Source organism: Eurosta solidaginis, chromosome 5 (assembly GCF_040869045.1).
Source record: "Eurosta solidaginis isolate ZX-2024a chromosome 5, ASM4086904v1, whole genome shotgun sequence".
NCBI lineage: Eukaryota > Metazoa > Arthropoda > Insecta > Diptera > Tephritidae > Eurosta > Eurosta solidaginis.
Genome location: NC_090323.1, coordinates 40,110,556 through 40,133,335, shown reverse-complemented (window position 1 = coordinate 40,133,335; position 22,780 = coordinate 40,110,556). Strand labels below are relative to the sequence as shown.

Here is a 22,780-nt window from a genome sequence, read left to right as displayed (position 1 = left end):
GAAACAGGTTTTTGTTCTTCTGGTTGTCTGGAAGATGTTTCTATTTTCCATCTACATGAATATTCGTCGTAAACTTTACTTAAATTCAATCCCTCCTTTAGGTATTTCTTTTTGGTGGAAGACCGCACAAAGCGTAGCTCATAAGAGGGGAGCGAGTTTATAAAATTTCTGACAGAATTTACTTTTTCATCGCTTCAATCTAGGGTCGTGCCATGGTTTAAGGTAGTTAAAAAGAGTCCTCAACCTTTTGTAGTCAGCGTTACGTTACGTGCAAACTAGCTGGCAACTCCCCAAATATAAAAATGTAAGATGCAACCATGCATCACTGAAAATGATGGAGGCGAATAACGTTATTCGACGGTCATCATGAATTTCGTCGCTAAGCAACCTAAAGGGCCCATTACTGATAGTTAGCATAGACTTGACTTGACTTGGCGTAAACTTGGCAACTTAGTCACGATTATACTCCACTTAGCGCATATAATCTGGCATCATACTCAATAAATGTAAATTTTTATGACAAAATGTCAAAATGAAAGGGAAACAAACAAATGGCATCTCAAAATGTCAACGTCACTTAGAACTTACATAGAAAATCAAAATTCAACAGACTTCTAAGTCAAGTTAAGTGTTGCTACGTTTTGAGTAATAAGTAACATGCAATATTCATTTAACCCATTTTCTCCCGATACTCGATTCCGTGAAGGAAATCGCATGAAATTTTGTGTGGTTTCTATTATAGGACTACTGAACGCTATTACAAGTTTTCAGGCTGATGGGTCTCCTGGATGCGACAGGAGAGACTGTTGCGAAAACGTAACGTTGGGAGAAACGCTGTAAAATGTGATGCACTTAAATAATCAAATAAATTCCGAAGTCTAGCCAATAATGATTTTGAAAATGTTTTTAGTTGCAGTAGTTTATTTTATAAAGTTAAAAATATTTTTATTTTGTATTAATTAACCTTATTATAATAAACACAGCTTTTTCTTACTGTCCAATTTTGTATGATAATCATCACAATATTTTGGGTGTAATCTAAAATTGCATTTTTTATATTCATAAACAGTTTGCGAATGGCACATGGCACATATTTTACGTTTGTTGCCTGAAGGTTTCCATACTACATAATCACGGACGTTAGTTCGAGGAAGATGAAGTGGTCTCTCTGCTTCTTCAATGTCTGATGGATGGGAGCGTGTCATTATTCTGTATTACAAAATTCTGGGTGACAAAATTCTGTTTTTTTTAAATTCTGCTTTGTAAAATTCTGCTTTTTCAAAATTCTGCATGTTTAATTCTGGAAGTCAAAATTGCGGAATCATGGCATGACGTAGCCGGTGTTGGATCGGCTAAGGGTTATTTTTTTAAAGTGCGAAGGCCGCCTACGCAGGAGGGTATACTACGCAGGATTACTGAGCATGGCGCACTTTTTCAAAATAATTACATGGCCTCTTTAACATTGTTAACATTATATTTTAATACAGAATTTTGTAATACAGAATTTTGAAAGCAGAATTTAGAAAGCAGAATTTTAAAAAAACAGAATTTATAAAATCAGAATTTTGTACATACAGACACCAACCCTGATGGATGACTACTTTCTCAATAAACTTCTTCTTCGCAATATAAAAGCAGAGATAATGCTATTTCCGTTTTAAAAGCAATTTGAAACATAGGACGAGTTCCTTCTGATTTAATAACCAAGCAATGAATTTTCCATGCATTAACAGTTGTACTGTTCACTGAATTGATCCATAGGCGCCACTACCATTTTTTTCCACGAATGCCAACATGGTAATTAGCTACTGCAATATCATGGAGATCTACTCCTCCCATATGTTGATTATAGTCATTATAAGGCCATGTTTTTTAACAGTAACCTTTTTTTCTCAGTTTTAGACCAGGATCAACAGTTCTGAAGTTAGAGATTACTGTTACTTCAGCATTATCTTGCCATCGAGCTACAAAAAGCTTGTTATTTATTTCGGAACAGTAGTCAAATTCATGTTTCTTGAGGTTTCTACCAGTTTTGAGCATTTTTTCAGCACCTCTAAGACGATTTGCTCTGACAGTTCCAGTCGCTCTAAAACGTTTTTCGTTCAATAAACAAAACAAATAATATGACGAAAAGAAATTATCAAAATAAATAGCATGATGATCTGGATTTGAAACATTTTCCAGCAATGATAGCACGACAGATGCTCCTAAACCAACTTTCTTGTCATATGGTACCATCCGAAATTAAATTCAATACGTTTGGTTTTCTTCCATTTGGGTGTACCGAAATCTTTTTCTGCAGTATGAGTGATGTTTTTTCCAGGACAAGATAGTCCGTCGTCAGGTGTTTCAGATAAATATGGTGGCAGTGACCCAAAATCTTCCACATCTGATTCAACATCAACTTCTGGCTCTCCACATACATCCGTCATAGCTGGTACATCTGTTAGCAACTCATTATCATCAATAAGTTCTTCATCACTCACTGCATCAACATCTGCTGTTGGAATGTATTTTTCGAAACAACTTTATCAATTTCCCTTCTTTTAGCAGAAACCGATGTTTCTTCACCTTCATCCTCACTGATGTATTAGTATAGGATTCAATTTGCCCAATTGTTAAGAAAGCTGACGATTCATTGTTTTCTAATAAATATATTAAAAAGCTAACCAAAATACAAGCAAAAAAAAAAAAAACTAAATACAATATTTACCAAAAACGATGAAAAGTTCTCTGAAGTGTCTTTCCTTAAATTTTCCTTTGCACAATAGGCTAATGTTATAACAAACTGATATAAACATCAATTTTTGCGCCAAATAAAATGTCATAAAAAGCTAAATGTCAAATGCATCGTTTTAGCCAGCGGTGCGTTTTCGCAACACCTACTTTTAACAGCTGATTTTAAATAGAAAACAAAGGCTGAATGGGCAGAAGTTTGACAAACATATAAATTTCATGTTTTCTTGTATAAAAACTTGAAACAAAACTAGATTTTCATTTTTTATTTTTACTCAGCCAACAACATAAAAAAATCATTATTTTTAAGAAATTTTTCAAACATGTGGTAAATCGATACAAGACCAAGGTAATACAAATTTAAGCCATATCTGTAAAGATCAAAGTCCAAATATTATTGTAAAGTCGAAAAACTAACAGACATTTTTTATTTCATAAGAGTTTTAAGGTCTCGAAGTTTCCGTTGCAAAAACGCAACAGCGGTAGAAAATGGGTTAACAGAACTGTAAGTGACAGTTCTCAAGTCAAGTCAAGTCTATGCTAAGTATCAGTAATGGGCCCTTAAGTAACAGGTGCTTAGCGACAGAGTCGAGTTAGTGGCAGTGACAGTTTGAAGTGAACCGGCGACTTGTCTACACGCGAAAATTAAAAACGAAAGTTGTGACCAAAAATTATAATAGAGACTAAAAATAGTTCATATATAACTAAAAGCGTTGAGTTCTAAACATAAGAGAGTTATTTGAATAAACTGTGTATTTTTTAATAAAAATAAAACTAAACTGAGTGTATTAATTTTTGAACAAAAAAGGAAAGTAAAGAGTTGTGTGTTTGTGTGTGGGCTGCATGCCCTAAACACGGGTATAAAACTTGGCCACTTTATACTTTAGCCATCTATAAAAAGTTCCACTATTGATTTGAAAAAGTTTTAAGACAAAACTGCGGCATACTTCGTGAGAAATACCAAAGTTATCAGTTAAATGATACTTATAGGAACCATCAATGTATCTGTGCTTACACTTATTTATGAATGTGTGTTTCTTAGCCATCGATGATATCATCGAAACTTTTTCTGCAAGGTTTGAATTGTTATATGTCTGGAATAACTCTTCTTGCCGTTGACGTGTTATCTTGCTGCCACATCTAAATCTGCAGGGACATGAAGCTTGCTTAAAGTTTTTTTTATTTGCCCTCTTTACATCGGTAGCTCCTTTTTGCACGTTTTTAATTTTTTTCTCCACTAGGCGGGGCGTATATGCTTCTTCGTCCGATGAAGCTAAAAATATATTATATGCCATGTAATAGATACAAATATTTGTTTTTTGATTCAATTAAGATTTGAGAATTTTCAGAACTGTTAGTTGTATTTGATGAAATTTTAGCATCAAGTTCTCCATCATCTGGAAAATTATCCAATTCTTTATCAAACAATTTTGAAATACTTTATCATTATATTTTTTGAATTGGCGCTTGAACGTCTTATACTATTTTCACACAGACGGCTTATTGAATAATAAAGGCGGTTTTCTACATTAAGACGCTTATTGAGCTCAATCTTCCCTACAAACTTCGAATCTATTATTATTTCATTAGTAGCTAATCGAATGCCTAATGAAGTCAAAAGCACAATGCAACTCTGTTGGCAGCGTTCTGCTTCCGTTTCCGCTTCTTAGTTTTCAAAGCAAATGTCATTGTCTGCATGGCGGAACGATACAAGGTGGCCGCATCCAACAGCTGATTATAACCTTTTTTATTTCATTTGATACATCAACTACCGACGCAGTACGATTTTGACATTTGTCCATCGAATTTACAAGTACATGGAATTTTTTTTGTTTGTAGGTATGTCACCATGCTCCCACCTTGTATCGTTCCGCCATGATTGTCTGTCTCATCCTTCATACTAATCGAGCAGTTACTTCTGTGTGAAAGCAAAAAATTTACGATTTCATTAGCAGGTGAAATGAGATCACTAAGTTTCTGTGTGAAAACAGTATTAACGACTTTGACCGTCTCCTAACAAAGTGCTTTAGTAATCTCTTCTCTACGCGATAACTGACAACCAAATCATTCCTCAACGGTTTTGTTAAACGCAACCCTACTGCCACCACTGCCTGAAACCCATGGCGCAACAATACAAGGTGGCAGCATGGTGATATACCTACAGAGATAAATAAAAATTCCATGTACTTTGTTTTTGTAAATTCGATGGAAAAATGTCAAAATCGTACCTAGCCGGAAGTTGATGTATCAAATCAAATAAAAAAAGTTTATGATCAGCTGACCCATGCTGCCACCTTGTATCGTTCCGCCATGCTGAAACCATATACATGAAACAGCACTGCTACAACAACAACTACATATACACACATAGCATACACTTAATAATAGCGTTTACTTTTCTGAAATAAATTGTTGCCTAAGTAAATGGTAAAGCCTTAGTAGTCACTCCTACCCCAGAAAATGTTCAACATTGATAGTGCATACAAAGAACATTTCAACTCACCATATTCACTCATATCACAAATCACACAAGAAGATTGCGCATTGCGCATGTAAACATTAGATTAGCTCTTTTTTATGGGCAATTCTTACGTCATTTTCCTTTAGCTCTTGTTTTTGTCTCTCTCTCAAACAGTCAACTGTGACGTAGTTGCGCAGAACGAAGCAATTTTGAACTCGTGAATGCGCAATCTGGGTTGGTGATTTGTGCACTCATATTAACAGAGTATATGTGGAACTTAAGAGCGAATTGAGAGTTGCACTGCCACACCGCCATTTTATACAGGGTAAAAGTGTAAGGCTTTTGCGTTGCGAGCAGGCAACAATTTTCACAAAAGAACGAAATACCCCGTAAAGGCGTTGCCTGTTTTTTAGAATAGAACAACAACCTTGCGCGGCGTACAAAAAGCGTAACACTTTAGCCAGAAAAGAAAACGCTATAAGGGTTAAGACCGATATTTACTAAAGTACTGCACAATTCGATTCGTTTTTTTGTGCACACAGTGTGCTTTGGTGTTATTGCCGATGTTAGCTTGATTCGGTTCGGCTAACGATCAGCAATTCACTCGACAACGAGTGTGAACGAGAGTTGAATGACAGTGCAACTACTATTTTCCATTGAGGCTTGAGTGGTTTGTCTTATAACTATTTTAATTGCCTTTCGACATGAGAGCGAAGTAACAGTTATAACAAAAAAAAAATTAAGTAAATTACTCGATTTATTCGATTCATTTGAACTGTTGCATTCGTTCTACGTTCTTCTTTCCGAAAATTCACAAAATAAAACGCAGCTGCAATGGATGGAGGCCTAAGTATATTATTTTTAATAAAGAAATTATTTTTGGATTAGTATTATTTAGTATGTGTGAAGTATATGAAATAATAGCCGTGTTTTTTTTACACGCGTATACGTTTCGTTTGCGCGTCAAAAAAAAAAAACGCCTATCCTCGCTTAGATAATGCTTAGGAGACCCATCTAGCGGCTTGTGGTTAAACAACTAGCTACAGCAACAGGGTGTACCGAAAAGCGGAGACACAACGCTCTGATGGCCATAGGGTATAACATATAGCTGAATCAGTTGCGATGAATTGTGGACACACATAGAAGACATAGAATTAGTGTAGATGGTGAAACAAAGACACATATTTCAGTTACATCTGAGTATAATGCGTATTGAAATTTAGTAGGATATGCGCAGCAATTTCAGAGGTGTATTTAAAGTTTGTCGCTTAGCAGTCCATATAAAGTTTAAGCGTAAACGGATATACGTATGTTAAAAAACACGGCTTATATCTATGTCATAGTTAAGTTCGAGTAGCTCAGTAATACAGGGCGATGGTGATATCAGTGGGCAGGAAAACTTTAAAGAAATTAAAGCAAAAATTTTAAACAAGGAGTACAAAATTTGGAACAAAAAAGGGCGTAGCGCAGTTTGGAATATTTTTGGCAAGGCAAAGACTAGCACGGGCATCGAATTCGACAATACAGTTGCTTGCAGGACTTGATGGAATATATATAAGTCCAACCAAGGTAGCACTTCTAATTCAGTAATGCACAAGTGTTATAAAAGCACAAAGAAAAATGTTTCTTCTTTAAAATTAGAAGTTAGTGCTGGCTTGAAACATGATGGTATGAATATTTTAACAGGGTGGGTGATTGTAAATTATCGCCCTTTTCAAATAGTACAAGATAGCGGTTTGCTGAAGTTTTCTCAGTTTCTTGTGTCAATCGGCGCAAAATATGGACCCCACGTAAATGTTGAGGCATTGCTACCACATCCTACAACAATATCCAGAAATATAAATAGTTTATATGACAACACTCTGTCCATAATCAAAACTGAATTGCAGTTTATCTTAAGAAATAGAGATTAAATAGGTTATGGCTAGACTTCTGATATATGGACCGAAAATTTCATAAGAACGTCATATATGTCCCTAACAATTCATTATGTGAAGGATGGTATGCTCATCAATCGCCTATTAGGATTATCAGCGTTTAAAGGAGAAAGATCTACAGGTAACGGTTATGATTTCATTAAAAAATTAGAGTTTGAACTAATAAATAAACTTATCACATTATCTCGGCTGCGGTTCGATAACGCCCTATCCCAGAAAATGTTTGAATAACGCCCTATATCAGAATTTATTTCAAAAAACTCCCTATCTCGGAATCCGTTTGAAGAACGCCCTATCTCAGATTTTGTTTCAAAATGCCGCAGCCGAGATGGGCTGAAATTCCACTCAGTAGTCGATATATCACAGATAGTTGTTCAGTAAATAGCATAAGCACTTTGAATTATACAGCACTAGTAACCGTTGATTTTCTGTTTAGGGGAAAATATCAGACAAAAGATGTTAAATATTGTTACGAATATTAGCAAAACTAAGGAGTGCTGCCGTCTCTAATCCGATGCTAAGCAGTGACATGAATGCACATCAATAATTCAATCATTATGTATCTACATAAACGAAACAATAACTGCGTCTACATATATGTACCATGTAGGTATACGAGCAGCGGAGAGTCAATGCACTAACACATGCATATATCTGAGATACTCCTATAAGTATGCAATGAGAAAAACTATAAAATTGTGCAATTGTAGTTACAGCTGAGAAGTTTGAGAGCTACTGGACTAGTAGATTCTGGAAGCGCCTAGAAGATGTATAAAATTGTGCAATTGTAGTTACAGCTGAGAAGTTTGAGAGCTACTGGACTAGTAGATTCTGGAAGCGCCTAGAAGATGTATAAAATTGTGCAATTTTAGTTATAGCTGAGAAGTTTGAGAGCTCATGGACAATGCTAGTAGATTCTAGAAAATGCGAACGAGGAAACCAAAGAGTATAAAAGGCGACAGATGTAGAGGCGCTGTAATTCAGTTTGATTTGAGTTGTCAAGCAGTTACGACTAAGACGATAACTAGCGAGCAATAGCAGTATTATTTTGAAAGTCAGTTCATTTAAGCTATCAGTTTGGTTATTAAGATATTCGTTGCACAGTTTGAGTGTTATTGTGAAGTATTTTAATAAAGGCCATTTTCCATTATTCAATATTGGAGTTATTTATTCAACAGTTTAGCGATACGAACCTAGCAAAAGGGCAAATAAGAGGATTTGCAGCAAATTTGTTACAATTGGTGTCAGAAGAGGAATTGTTGAATAAATTCCAGAGGACAACAAGGACATGGCAAAGTTCAGTGAATTGAAGATCCAGCAACTGAAGAAGGAGTTGGAGAGCCGTGGATTGAATACAAGCGGCGTTAAACTTGAACTTCAGGCACGGCTACGAGAGGCAATGGAAGCAGAAGGAATTGATGTGGAAGAGTATGTCTTTCATCTTGATGGCGAGGAGACAACAAAAATTGAAGAGAAAAACGAAACATCGCAGACGGTTAGCAGCACAGACTTGAACATGATATTGGCTGCAATATCTTCCCAAACATCGACAGTAGCATCAATGTCGTCGCAATTGGCATCCCAACTGGAATCGCAAAAGACAGAAATAACATCTCAACTGGCATCTCAATTGGAATCTCAAGAGAAACGTATAATATCAAAGATTGAAGCACAAGAAACGCGTATGTCAGAAATGTCGACACAGATTACATCGAAGATGGAAGCACAAGTAACGCGTATATCCGAAATGCCGTCGCAAATGTCATCTCAGCTGGAATCGCAGGAGAACCGTATAACAGCGAAAATTGAAGCACAAGAGGCACGGATATCCGAAATGTCGGCTCAAATTTCAGCACAGATATCATCGCAGATCTCTGCTCAACTGGAAGAGCAAGAAGGACGTATTTCCTCGAAGTTGGAGGCGCAAGATACAAACATTTTACAGTTTGAAGAAAAAATCGAGGCCGAGGTGGATGCTTTGAGAGGACGTATCGAGCAGTTGCAACTAAATCGCCCAGCAGTTTCAACTAGTAATCCAAAGGTAAAAACACCATCCTTTGACGGTTCTGTTCCTTTCCAGGTCTTTAAGCTACAATTTGAGAAGGCCGCAACAGTGAACAACTGGAATGCTGAAGATAAAGTTGCTGCATTGTTCGTAGCGTTAAAAGGACCAACTGCGGAAATCTTACAGACCATCCCAGAGTACGAGCGGAACAAATACGAAACATTGATGAACGCTTTAGAGAGACGTTACGGAAGCGAGCATAGGAAACAGATATTCCAAATTGAGTTGCAAAACCGTCACCAAAGAGCGAATGAGACTTTGCAGGAGTTGGCCTCGGATGTTGAAAGGTTGGCTCATCTCGCAAATGCGGACGCACCCGTGGAATACACCGAGAGGGTAAAAATCCAGAATTTTATAAATGGCATACGGGACGTGGAAACGAAGCGAGCTACATACGCAACCCCAAAGCTGACATTTGCTGAAACGGTATCACATGCATTGACTCAGGAAACGGCCTCGCTATTGGGTAAACCAGCATACAAAGCTCATCGTGTGGAAGTGGAAAGACCAGATTGGGTAGACACAATTTTTGAAGCACTGAAGGGATCACAACAGAAAAATGCCGGAGTTATTAAATGTTTCAAGTGCGGCAACCCAGGTCATATTGCACGACATTGCAGCACCGGGGCCAATAGCTCCAACAATGTGGGTTGCCGTAAAAGCAGAGCTGAAGGAGATGAGCAAATCTCCACGTCCACTCAATCGTTAAACTAAAGCGAGTCAGCCGCAAGGGGCGACAGCTGGCTCCCTCAATTGAATGCCCCATAATCTCTATCTCACAAATTGGAAGAAGGTCAAACAATCTTACTGTCGGAGGACATGTGGATGGAAAGGAACGTTTACTGACTGTAGATACGGGTGCATCCCATTCCATTATTCGAGCGGATTTAGTCAACAAGAAGATAAGACCATTGCATGGAGCAAGATTGCGTACAGCCACTGGAGAAGACAGCACGGTTCTAGGAGAAGTATCATGTGAAGTCGCAATTGGGAACGTCACGGTAGTACACAATTTTATAGTGGCAGAGATTGTTGATGAAATCATAATTGGAGTGGACTTCTTAATCGACCAGGGCATCAAGATCGACATGCAAAGCAAGATGATGCGATATAAGAACATGGATGTACCACTTAATTTCGGCTACAAGAGAGGCTACAGCAGTAAACGAGTGCTGGTGGAAGAGAGTCAGCAAATACCACCAAAATCAGAAGCAGTCATCTGGGCAAAGGTTGATGGAGATTATGGGACAAACAAATTGTGGTTTGTCGAAGCAGCAAACAAATCAGCACCGAACATACTTGTAGGAAAAACCCTGGCTATGAAAAAACAAAATGGACGTATTCCGGTAAGAGTACTCAACGAGTTCAAGTCACCACTCAAATTGACCAAAGGAGCTATTTTGGGAAGATGCCAAGAGGCTGAAGTAATTATTAACTGTGAACAGCTCCAGGAACACGTTTCATCTAGTAATACTGATCTGTCATGGACGGAGGGGCTAGAGGAAGATTATCAGAGTAAGGCAAAGCAACTGCTCCTAAAGTACGCAAACATATTTGACCAGGATGGTTCCAAACCAGGCCGCACCAATGTTGTGAAACATCAAATTGACACTGGAGACGCGAGGCCAATATGTCAAGCTCCACGTAGTGTTCCACTGGCAAAGCGGGAAGTTGTGAGTCAAATTATACAATGCGTGACAGCGGCGTCATCGAACCATCAGCTAGTCCCTGGAGCTCACCGGTAGTACTTGTAAAGAAGAAGGATGGAAAAATGAGGTTTTGCGTGGACTACCGGAAGTTGAATGACGTTACGAAAAAGGATAGCTACCCATTACCAAGAATTGACGACACTCTGGACTCGCTCTCTGGTACGAAATGGTTTTCCACACTGGACTTGAAAAGCGGCTACTAGCAAGTGGAGGTGAAGGAAGAAGATAAAGAGAAAACAGCTTTCAGTGTCGGTGATGGTCTTTGGCAATTTACAGTGATGCCTTTTGGACTTTGTAATGCACCAGCTACTTTTGAGAGACTCATGGACCAGGTACTGAAAGGACTACATTGGAAAACATGCTTGGTGTACCTGGACGACATCATCGTATTGGGGAAGAAATTTGATGAACATCTTAAGAATTTGGAGGAAGTTTTCCAGAGAATAGCTGGCGCTAGTCTGAAGTAGGAAGGAAGGAAGTAAATTATTTAGGAAATCAAATAACCAGAGTCCTTTTTAATTTCGAACTTCACAGTCCACATTTTCTTTTAGCACACTGTGGGGAGTTGTCACTCAATTTTTACGCACACTTATGCAATTGTTTTAGTATTTGTGTGGCCGGCTCTGATTTAAAACACCGAATGGATGACTCGTTGCAGGGGATTAATATTTACTTAAAAGAAGGGTAAACTGAATTCAGTAAGCCGTCTCTGCTTACTATTACAGATGTTTTAGGGCAGATCCGGCCACACAAATACTAAAACAATTGCATAAGTGTGTGTAAAAATTTAGTGACAACTCCCCACAGTGTGCTAAAAGAAAATGTGGACTGTGAAGTTCGAAATTAAAAAGGACTCTGGTTATTTGAGTTCAAGCTAATCCTAACAATATTTACTTATATTCATATAACTAAGAACACGGAGGTCAGGCTAGCCAGATAAAACTTTTTTATAAAAGAAGGTATGGTGTTTCTTCAATGCAAAATTTACTTTAAAAAATCACTTTTTCATTAAGAAAGAACTATAAAACAAAGTAAATGTAAAGGTAGAAGTATATATTTTCAAAACATAAAGTTATTCAATAAAAAAAAATTTATAATAATAAAACTAAGTAGAACGTACAAAAAGGTACTTATATTGAATTGTCAATATTTATTAATAATTAATTCATTTTTATTAATTATTAATATTTAAATTGTCAATATTAATATGTATGTTCAAAGGAACTTAATAATACTAACTAAAACGTATTAAAAGTCACTTTAACCTTGTAGTATATTTTTTTTATTATGTGCCCAAAAAGTAGCATTGACTTTTCTTTTTGCATTCACTGTTGATTTTAGTGAGTGACAAGCGAAAGCAAACGATCGTGATCGCACATCGTTTGTGTCTGTGTGAAAATACGAACTCAAATTGCACAATGTGCAACTTTTGGCCGGCTCTGTTTTAGGGTAAAAATCAGTTTTGAGATAATTTGCTTTCTGTAAGCTATCTCCCGTTGACAGTCCCAAAAAACCGGTCACTAATTAATGAGCTGGGCAGATCACAAATATAAAAATTACAGCAAAGAATTGCCAAAAGCGCTTTATAGATACTTCATTTCATTTTTAAAATTTTAAATAAACAAAGAAAAAGTTAAAAAATTTTTAAAAAATCGATGTGCCGCCGCTGAGTTTCGAAGACCTTGCGCTTTTCGAGGAGCATGCCAGGGACGACGATGACCAAACTTCAAGAAAGTGAAGAAGGATACGACCAACAAAATCTAGCACCACAGGGGACAGAGCACCACCAAGGCAGATAGCGGAGAAAAACAAAACCACGGTAAGCCAATCACCACCGTGAGGAGAATACGGCCAGCGAGACTCAACACCCCAGTGGGCAAAACACCACGAAAACGGAGAGCTGCGCCAAACCACACCAAAGGTAGGCTGATCACCACTGGTCGACCAAGACTACTCCTTGTATACAGCAAAGACGAGAAAACAGCCGAATGGTTGACCAGGACTACACCCTCAGCGGGTTAGGGGATCTAGAATACCAGAGGCGACTAAAATACCAGATTCAAGGGGCTGTGTAGCGCAACCCTTCAGGTTGCCAGGGCAATATACAGCTTCCCCAAACCCAATTGTCTACCTCACCTATCCGTGGCGAATCCTGTTTCACTAACAGACGAGGCTCTGGCGACCCCAAGCTCCTCATGGAACTTGGGGGTGGGGAGGGACGGATGGCCTGAAGGTTTAATGTGCCCACATAAATCGTTCCCGAGATGGTCGGGCTAACACCTTAATAGTGCTGTGTTACCGGAGCGTACCGGATCTGTATCCGGCAAAGGACCATCACATCGATAACATCCCCAAAGCCTTCGGTGAGCAACCTTGTCGCTACAACAACAACAACAACCAGGATTACACCAATTCTATACGGTTGGGAGGGCCCTACCCTTATTACGAGGAAAGGGGATGATATACCGCCGACGCATACCGTCATTATGTATCTCCCCCGGAGTAACGATCAGCAATTCGCATTCAAACTGCTGAATGCACAGAACACCTTCTTAAATGTTGGGATTAATCAGCAATAGTGCCGATGAGGGAGGCTTACGGCCAAACGTGGCAATTGATGAGTCATCGTTTAGCAAAAAAAAAAGGAGGTAAACTACCGGTTCAGCTTCGTCCCGATCAGGCCCTGGAATCAAAAAATTCCCAGCCAGCATGAGACAGAACAACATCTACCCAGTGCCTAGTCAGCGTTTCGTCAGCCGCAGACTCAACACCCGGGTTAATCACCGGTCAGGAGGCTACACAAGCTCCCTCAACACAAGAGCTACCTGACGGTCTAAATCTAGAAGACCTAGGGTTGGATAACGAACGAGAGAAGCCCCTGCGGCTGTCCGGTGAGGACAAGCTGATAAGGCTCCAGCACTGACCGGCGCATACACCAAGGTTGCCCAAGGTTGGTTGAAAGACCAAGAGCGTATGTAGTGCTTAACAACTTTATTAACTATTTCTGCGTCACAGAGATTATGAATGAGGCGATGGCGAACATACAGGGGCAATCCAAGAGCATCGTCTTCGCTGCGGCCTATTTTGCGGGAGATAGCCACGAGGTCCCTCCAGATGGTATGAAGAAATTGACGGAATACTTTAGCCGGGAAAAACCACCGCTAATCATAAGATGCTACCCCAATGCGCACCACGAGGTATGAAATAGCACCAACACCAATTCGAGCGGACTCACCCCTTTCTTGAATTTATTATCTAGAGAGGAAGTCCTGGATATAACCCTGGGTAACGATCTGGCTGATGAGCGCTTCCCAAGGCAGCCGGTTCTATGTACCGGAGCGACTTGGGATTTTTCCCGACAAAGGGCTGTCATTTTGAATTTTTTTTGGACGGGCACACACTTGTCAGTGAGTCACGTGTAAGGGATGGTTACACCGGATGGGATGTTCTGGACAAGGCCCCAAAACCCGTCGTCCACGTAACTTTTACAAATGTTTTGTGGCACCTTGTTGTTCACGCCCAAAGGCGTCCCGTAGTCTGCACCTCAGCGCCCCCCCCCCCCCCCCCCCCCTTAGGTCAGGGATTTAAGGCGTTGATAAGCGTACTGTATTGGACGGTGCCACTATCCTAGATGTTCTGGTCTCAGCCAAGGACGTCCAGTAACAGGGCCACAACAGCACTTGCGTCCTTCCTCCCTCAACTCAGGCCTAGTCACCCGTCACTTCCCCCAGAATAATGCAGTTAAACTGTGATGGGTTAACTGAGAAGATCACGGAGATAGTTAATTTTATGAAGCGGCACAACATCCGCATTGCTGCGATCCAAGAGACTAAACTCACGGCAAGATCTGCTTTGCAGACCTGCTCTGGGTATAACGTCCACCGAAAAGATCGCGATAGTGGAAATGGAGGCGGTCTCGTATTTATCACCCACCACTCAGTGCAATATAATCTATTTTATCCCGACATTGGCCGCAGGGACAGTGCCCTGGAACGTTCAATGCCCACCACGATCTGTGTCGTTCTAACCTACAGGCGGACAGCAGGGGTGCTATGTTGGCGGAGCAAATAGAAGAAACGATGTTCTACATGATAAATGGAGTCGCCTCCACTCGAATGGTAGGAAGCTTCGCCAGATATATCAATCGTGAGCGCAGGACTCGTAAACTGCGTCAACTGGCAGCCGATAGTTACATTGGCATCCGACCACCTACCCATACTTATTTCGCTCGAGCGATCTGCCGACTTCATCACTACTGAAAAATGCACTTTCATCAATTTAAAAGAGAAAGGGGGAAGATTACAAAACTTATTCTGACAATCGTTTTACTGCTCTCCCTATCCCGACTGATGCCCGTCAAGGGTAGCGTGCTTTCCGCAAGGTCATTGAATCCGCTTCGGCTCGTTAAAGAACTATTACCTCTCTGCCGGTGTGGGTAAGCTTTGGTCCACCGTAAAGTCCCTATCGAATCCGTCTAAGCATAATTACAATATTTTCATTGCCTTTGGCGATAAAGTGCTGTCGGATGCAAAAAAAATACGTGCGATGCTGAAAAAAGGGAAGGTTTTAATTATCTAGCGCATGTCTTCAACCTGTCCCTTTCACCTTCGTCATCCCCGAAAAATGGAAAATGGCCAGGGTGGTTCCGCTATTAAAGCATGGGAAACCAGCTGACATAAGAGAATCTTATCGTCCGATAACTGTCTTATCGCCAGTAGCCAGGACACTTGAAACCATTCCGCTTCCCTATTTCACTGCAAATTTGCGTCTTGCCAATCAAATTGCGGATTAAATCAAAAACCCCACCACAGGACAGTACTCGTTGCGCTAGACTTATCCTTTTTGATATGGTCAACCACGGCATGTTACTGCAAGACTTGGAAGGGTCCTCCCATCCTCCAAGGCTCAAAAGGTGGACCGCAAAACTATCTGTCTGCTCGGCAAGCATCAGTGCAATTCAGGAACAGAACATCTAAACCCAGAATAATTAAACAGGAGGTACCACACGGTGGTGTCCTCGCCCCGCTTTACTTAACTTCTACATATCGAAACTACCTTCATCACCAGCAGGAGTCACTATCACTATGCCGTTGACTGTACAATAATGGCGACAGCCCCAAGCCCACACATCGATAAGCTTTGTAATAAAATAAACAGCGATTTCCCTGATCTCTGCAGTTTTTCGCTTCACGAAACCTGACATTGTCACCGGCCAAATCATCGCCGACCTTATCTACAACATGGACACGGCAAATGTCGACCATATTGGACATCCACGTCGATGGCACTACGCTACCGACTGAATTATACCCAGAGCCGTAATAAAATCCTCAAATATCTTGCCGGCAGCACTTGGGATAAAGACAAAGGAACGCTCATTATCACTTGCAAAGCAATTGGCCGGTCTATTGCATGCTTCGCGTCCCCGATTTGATTGTTGTTGTATTAACAATACACTCCCCGAAGGTTTTTGGGGAGTGTTATCGATGTTGATGGTCCTTTGCCGGATACAGATCCGGTACGTTCCGGTTATAAATCACCATTGCATCAGGAAGAATAATTAACTACCATTCGAACCATCCGTACACACTAACTAAATGCAGCGACAAGCCTTATTAGAAAATCCATAACGCTTACCGACATCGAGTTCATGGCAGAAACCCAAAACATTATACAGTATTTTAAAACTGCCAGAAGCAGCTCATTGACAGGATTTTAGAAAATACAAAGGAAAAAATACGCAAAGAGGAAAAGGAAACATCTAATTGTGAAAGGGAAAAAAACCAAAAATTTATCGGAGTGACATTTATACCGGGCCTAACGGATAGCAAAATACTCCAAAAAACCATAAAATCTCAAAATATAAATTACGCCCACAAACCTAACAACACTATACGACATATTTTTACCAAAACAAAGGACAAAGTGGAAAAAGAGCAACAAAATAACGTAGTATACCAAATAAAGTGCAACGGCAAAAATTAGGAAAACGCGATCAGTACTATGTGGGCACAACAAAGCGACAACTGGGTATACGGCTAAATGAACACAGAGCAGATGTAAAAAACAAGAAAATGACCACAGCTCTCGCGCAACACTTGACTAAGAGTAACCAGACTTTGACCATGCACAAATATTAGATATAGAAAAAAGAGAAACAGACAAGACTAATTTTAGACAGCTTAAGAATACAGCAAAAGATAAACAATGTAATGAACTTCAAAGAAGATAAAAACAGCATAAGTAATAGGGGGACTCATGAAAGCATATAAACTTATAAGGTGTAAAATTATATCCATTTACACACGCTGTTATATGAACGCACCTAGAAATACACTTGATAAACTTGATTGTTTATCAGCTGTATTATTTCCAAACAAAAATTTTTTGATTGTTATACAAATTAAAAAATGCCAAGATTAAGTGAAAAATCAAAACTAAAACGTCTGTACTAAGATATTCTTGTAAATGACTTGCTAATGTTGGAGATTTCTGATGAAAATGCCTGCTGTAATGTCTGCAAGGTTGCATTCCTTTGAGTTTACCGCGTTTACACAATGAAATGTGCGCGTAAATTTATACAAATTGTGTAAATGATTTTTCATACAAAATTCGCCAGTTCGTTTACGCACTAGATAAATTTATACGTTTACACACTTTATAAGGCATTTATACGGTTACATGAGTTGCCCTTATGTCTATACTGCGGTTGTGCAAAAAAAAAATAAAACAAGCAAATGTCAACATTAAGATACCTATATATATTCTACACACAGTGATAAAAAAATGTTATACTATTTAGGTAAATTAATCAATGTAAGTAATAATTTCATATTTGTTGTTAAAAAATTGTTAAACTATTAAAATATTTCAATAAATAGCTTCCTGAATTTGACGCATGAAGCGTTGAAACGCGTTGAAGCAAATTAAACAAAAACAAATTTTGCTTATTTAGACGACCAATCAGCTCAACCCAGCAAACCATAAGATTTAAAATTGGCTCAAACAAACTCTTTAAAATAAAAATTTCGTTTTTAGTTTGAAATTTTCGTGCATAAAAACCAGAGCTGTAAAAAGATTGAATCAATTGACTGGCATTCCTCAGCATTATTTTAAAAAATTGTGATTTTTTGGTTGCATATTATAAATCTCCAATCCTGAATGGCTCAAAATACTTGACCTGAAAACTAAAATGTATGTGTTATTGAATGGTAAAATATAATTCAATATAGAGTGTGAATGTGGGAACCATTCCCAATCTTTAATGAATGTAAACTTGAGATGAATGCACACCCTTTTTCCATTCAGTACTAAATACTTTTTCCTCAAGGTTATTTTTTTGTATACTTTCATTGCCATCACATATGTTAAATCAATTAAGGAGTTGGGTGGGTGCAAAAAAGAAGTAAAATTTATCAATAGAAATACTATCCCCTTATACTTATTCAAATAGTTTAATATTTAAGAATTCATGAGCTTAACACCGGCTTATAATTATTGAATATCAATTATTATGTTTTTTAGGAGAAACTGAAAAGAAAGAAACATTTACTGGCATACTGCGATGGTAACATTTCGAAAACCGCCACATAATCATCATCAGTCAATTTCGAATGTTATCAAGGGTTTCACCCAGATTCGAACCGCGAATCACACGGTGAAACTGCAGTTGCCTTAAATCATCGCAATATGCCAGTAAATGTTTCTTTCTTTTCAGTTTCTCTTAAACTTCGCAAAGACAAATGGTTCTATATGTCCTACTTATTTTGCTATTGTAGTAAAATGGATTTTGTAAATGAACACATTGTGCATTGACCAAATAGAATAAAATGTTGGGGTTTTTTTTTGTTGATAATATAACAAAAACATATACTTGAGTTTAAGTCATTTAAATTTAAATTCATCAATGTACATAGGTCTATCAGCGATTTCGTTTGAGCTTCCTAATTCCGAGAATTTCGATAAATATATGCCTAATTCCACGGCAGCGTCCTACAGCGATTCAGGTTTTTCTATTCACCTGAGTCACCTTCCCAGTTTTCCTTCATATGTGCCACAAAAAAAAAATGTTTCATTGGGAAAAACTTTTCAAAGGTTATTAATTTCCTTCCCCATAAAGAAATTGACTGGCTCCACTGGACTACAGTTTTTTACAGCTGATGTGTTGACAGTGTTTGACGGAATATAAATATAGCACCCGAGTAATTGAGAAGGACCATTAGTCTCTCTGCCTATTTGCATGGCATTTGTAGGTTGAATTCAAAGTTAATATTCTTTGCTATCAAAAAAGCTACAACTACCTATAGAGCCTACTTCAAATGACTGTAATTACAAACTATTGTGTTTAGAATATTTTTCTTAGAAAATAGAGAAAAATAGTATATTGCTATTGCAATTTGCAAACTCATAAACCAGTATAGATACAGTATTTGACCATAAACCGCTCGGAAGAATATATGAAGGAACTTAAGAGCTTTTATAATATACAACTTTCAATTGTTTAATCAACAATTGAGGACGTTCAAATGTAGATTGGTACTTTTTCATGCAAGCCTTTTGTATGGCACATTGGCAACACTTATTTAGAACGATGACAATTTTCGGAACAGAGATGTTGAAATCTTTGTCATTTGCTTTTTTTATAATTAAATTTTTAGGAAAATTTCAATAAGAATACTTTTCCAGTTAACTTCTTTGTGCTTTATTACCATTTAAATATCGAAAAAACTGGTCATTACGGGCAATAATTAAATTGTGTAGATATTTTAAAGTGGTTTAGATGCAACCATGTGATATTTGAGCGGGTTTTGTGCATGTACGACATTTTTCATAATTGATTGGTACTAGAAAAGTGTGTGCACACTCAGACAAGGCTGCATTCATTTGAATGCTTATTCTGTGTTTCATTTAATTACTTCATTCTTTCTTCGAATGAGTTCAGGAGTGCATTCTTTTTATTCACCACTGAATGAAGAATGGGTTAACTTTTAAGCCACATTCCTTAACAAGGAATGAATGAATGAAGAGCAAGCATTCTTAAATCAATGATTTAAAATTTCAATTGATTGCACAGTTTTACAGCTCTGATAAAAGCACTACTAAAATCAACTTTCTTGAGAAAAAAAGTGAACCATCAGAGACCGATATCATTTTCCCGTCTTATTTGCATTGTTTTTATTGTTAAAAATGTTAATAAAAAATTAATTAGATTAGTCGAGTTAAAGGCCGCGGTTATTGAATAAAACTTCCTTTTGGTTTGATTTATATTCATAAATTTAAATTTTGGTCGATATTCCGACTTCAATCTGAAGTCATCATCAGGACTGAAGACAAAACAATAACAATAGTTAATTACACAGAACATACATATGAACACATGAATAACAAAATATGACTTACACATATGGACATGTATGATCGACTGATTGGGAATATGACTATTTTTATACCTTTCATGAAAACGAAACCCAAAATTGTAAGTCCTTAAAAGAAAATAGATCGACCCACCATTAAGTATACCGAAATAATCAGGTTGAAGAGCTGAGTTGATTTAGCCATGTCCGTCTGTCCGTCTGTCTGTTTGTATGCAAACTAGTCCCTCAATTTTTGATAAAATTTGGTGAGCGGGTGTACTTGGGTGTCCGATTAGACATTTGTCGGAACCGACCGGATCGGACCACTATAGCATATATCCTCCATACAACCGTTTTTTCAGAAAAAGAGGATTTTTGTAATATCTTACTCAATTTAACAGATTGAAGCTTCAAACTTCACCATATACTTTCGTATATTACACATATTGTTGTCTGAAAAAATCATACAGTTCGGTGGTATATATAGTATATATATGGTGGTATATATAGTATATATATAGTATAATGCTTGCTTATACGTATATGGCATATATTGTTGTCTGAAAAAATCATAGAGATCGGTTGTATATATAGTATATATCTCATACAACCGATTGTTCAGATACGAAACTTTTCGCAATTTCTACCCCATTTTAACAGCTATAAGCTTCAAATTTCACCGATTGCTTACGTATATAGTATATATTGTTGTGTCAAAAAATCATAGAGATCGGTGAGATATATAATATATTGTAACGAATTTACTTCAAATCCTCTTATATGCCCTTCTGCTAAGTTCGAATCACTAAACTCTTGTGAGCGACGGCAACTTTGCCAATACCACACCAACTGGCAACGCTACCCCAACTGTCAAACAGATGGATACATAAACGAAAGAAGAAGAAGAAAGTTGATACTTGGACAACGAACGTGTCATACACCACGCCTTCAATACATTTATTTCATTTTATTAAACTTATATATATTCATGTAAATTTCAAAACTTTAATTAATAAAATTAATTTTGGATATCGCACAAATAAATGTGTGCGTACAGTTTCAGAAGTGGGATCAGAATCCACTTGCTTCGAATAACAAAATCAAAGGCGTATGATTTTGTGGCAGCGCATGTGAGTACATGCAAAACGGCAAGTCACCTTTATTTTCTTGCAACGAAATACGAAATGTGCAGCGACTGCGCATAGTAACTGCGATGCAGCAGTGACGGAACGACGAATAAGTACCACTTAATAACGTAAAGCGGTGGACTTAAAACGAAATCGCTCAGCAGCAGCGACAACGAAAACGACTACAAGCAAGTAGGCAACGATACAACGGCTAGCAAACATCGCTCAGCAACGTCAAAACGAACGAAAAGGAATTTGCAACGTAAAAAAGAAAAATCATTGGTTTATACATAAATATGGTGAAAATAAACGAACTTAAAGTAGAGCAATTGAAGAAATTCCGAACGAGATTTGGCAACGACGGGTACAAGGGATCAATTAATACAGCATCTCGGTGCACACGAGGAATCCGATGAAGTGGACATACAGGACGGGAATGTTCAGGAAGAATCATCTCAAATGTTAACGATATCCCAGCTACAGCAAGAAATGAAGCAACTTCGTGAAATGATGGCGCAGTTTTTGCAAACACAGAACGCCAACGCTAATGAAAATACGTCAAAGGTAGCAGAGCAGCGCGCAGAAAGACAACACGGTAGCAGGCGACGAAAATGCAAATGAACGTAATAGAAACGTCGAGATTGTTCTAGAAGACGATGACAGCGCAGTGTCAGCTAATGGTGGCGCAACACTACGAAATCAAGGAAATACAAATTTTTCAAACGGAAATATGAGGCAAGCATCGGTCAAAGAAATTTCGCATACCCTGCCGGAATTTGATCCGACAAACAACGCAAGCATAACCGTAGAGCAATTTATAGATAGGGTCAATAAAGTTGTAGAGGCCTATCGATGGGATGAAAGAATTTTGTTATTGGCGGTACACACCCGATTAAAAGGTGCTGCACGTATCTGGTTGGATGCATCACCCACAATGCACACAGCTTGAAACGATTTTGCCAACGCTTTGCAATGCGAGTTTGACTCAGTGAAAGACGAAGCGGAAATTCACTTTGCCAAGGCTAATGCGACACGACGACCAAAAGAAACCGTGAAGGAATATTGTTTCCGTATATCAGAACTAGGTATTCGGTACAAGCTTAGTGAAGCAGCAGTCATCAGATACGCTAGGTCGGGTTTGAAACACCGTGAGCTCCAGCACAGTATAGCAGCAATGAAGTTTGCAACGATGAAGCACATGCGCGATGCAATCGAGGATTATTTCATTAATCGTGGCGAGGCTAGTGAGCCGCATGCAAATCAAGTAATCAAACGAGATGAAGCAAAAACAAAATTGTACGCTGTAGAGAAAGGAAACGAGACGAAACCGCAGCTGAAATGCTACAACTGCAACGAACCGGGGCATTTCTCAAACAAATGTCCACTACCACA

The 22,780-nt window shown here is 38.4% G+C and overlaps 1 protein-coding gene across 3 annotated transcripts in view; it reads right to left on the bottom strand.

The window, feature by feature from the left end:
* Positions 1–22,780, bottom strand: part of LOC137253368 (uncharacterized) — a 67,284-nt gene that overhangs the window by 19,293 nt on the left and 25,211 nt on the right. For 2 of the 3 annotated variants that reach the window (XM_067790146.1, XM_067790145.1), the window contains exon 4: positions 3,752–4,009. The exons of the other annotated variant lie outside the window; for it this stretch is intronic. In XM_067790146.1, the coding sequence (XP_067646247.1) occupies positions 3,752–4,009 (258 nt within the window). The remainder of the gene's footprint in view (positions 1–3,751; positions 4,010–22,780) is intronic. 3 annotated transcript variants of the gene reach the window in all.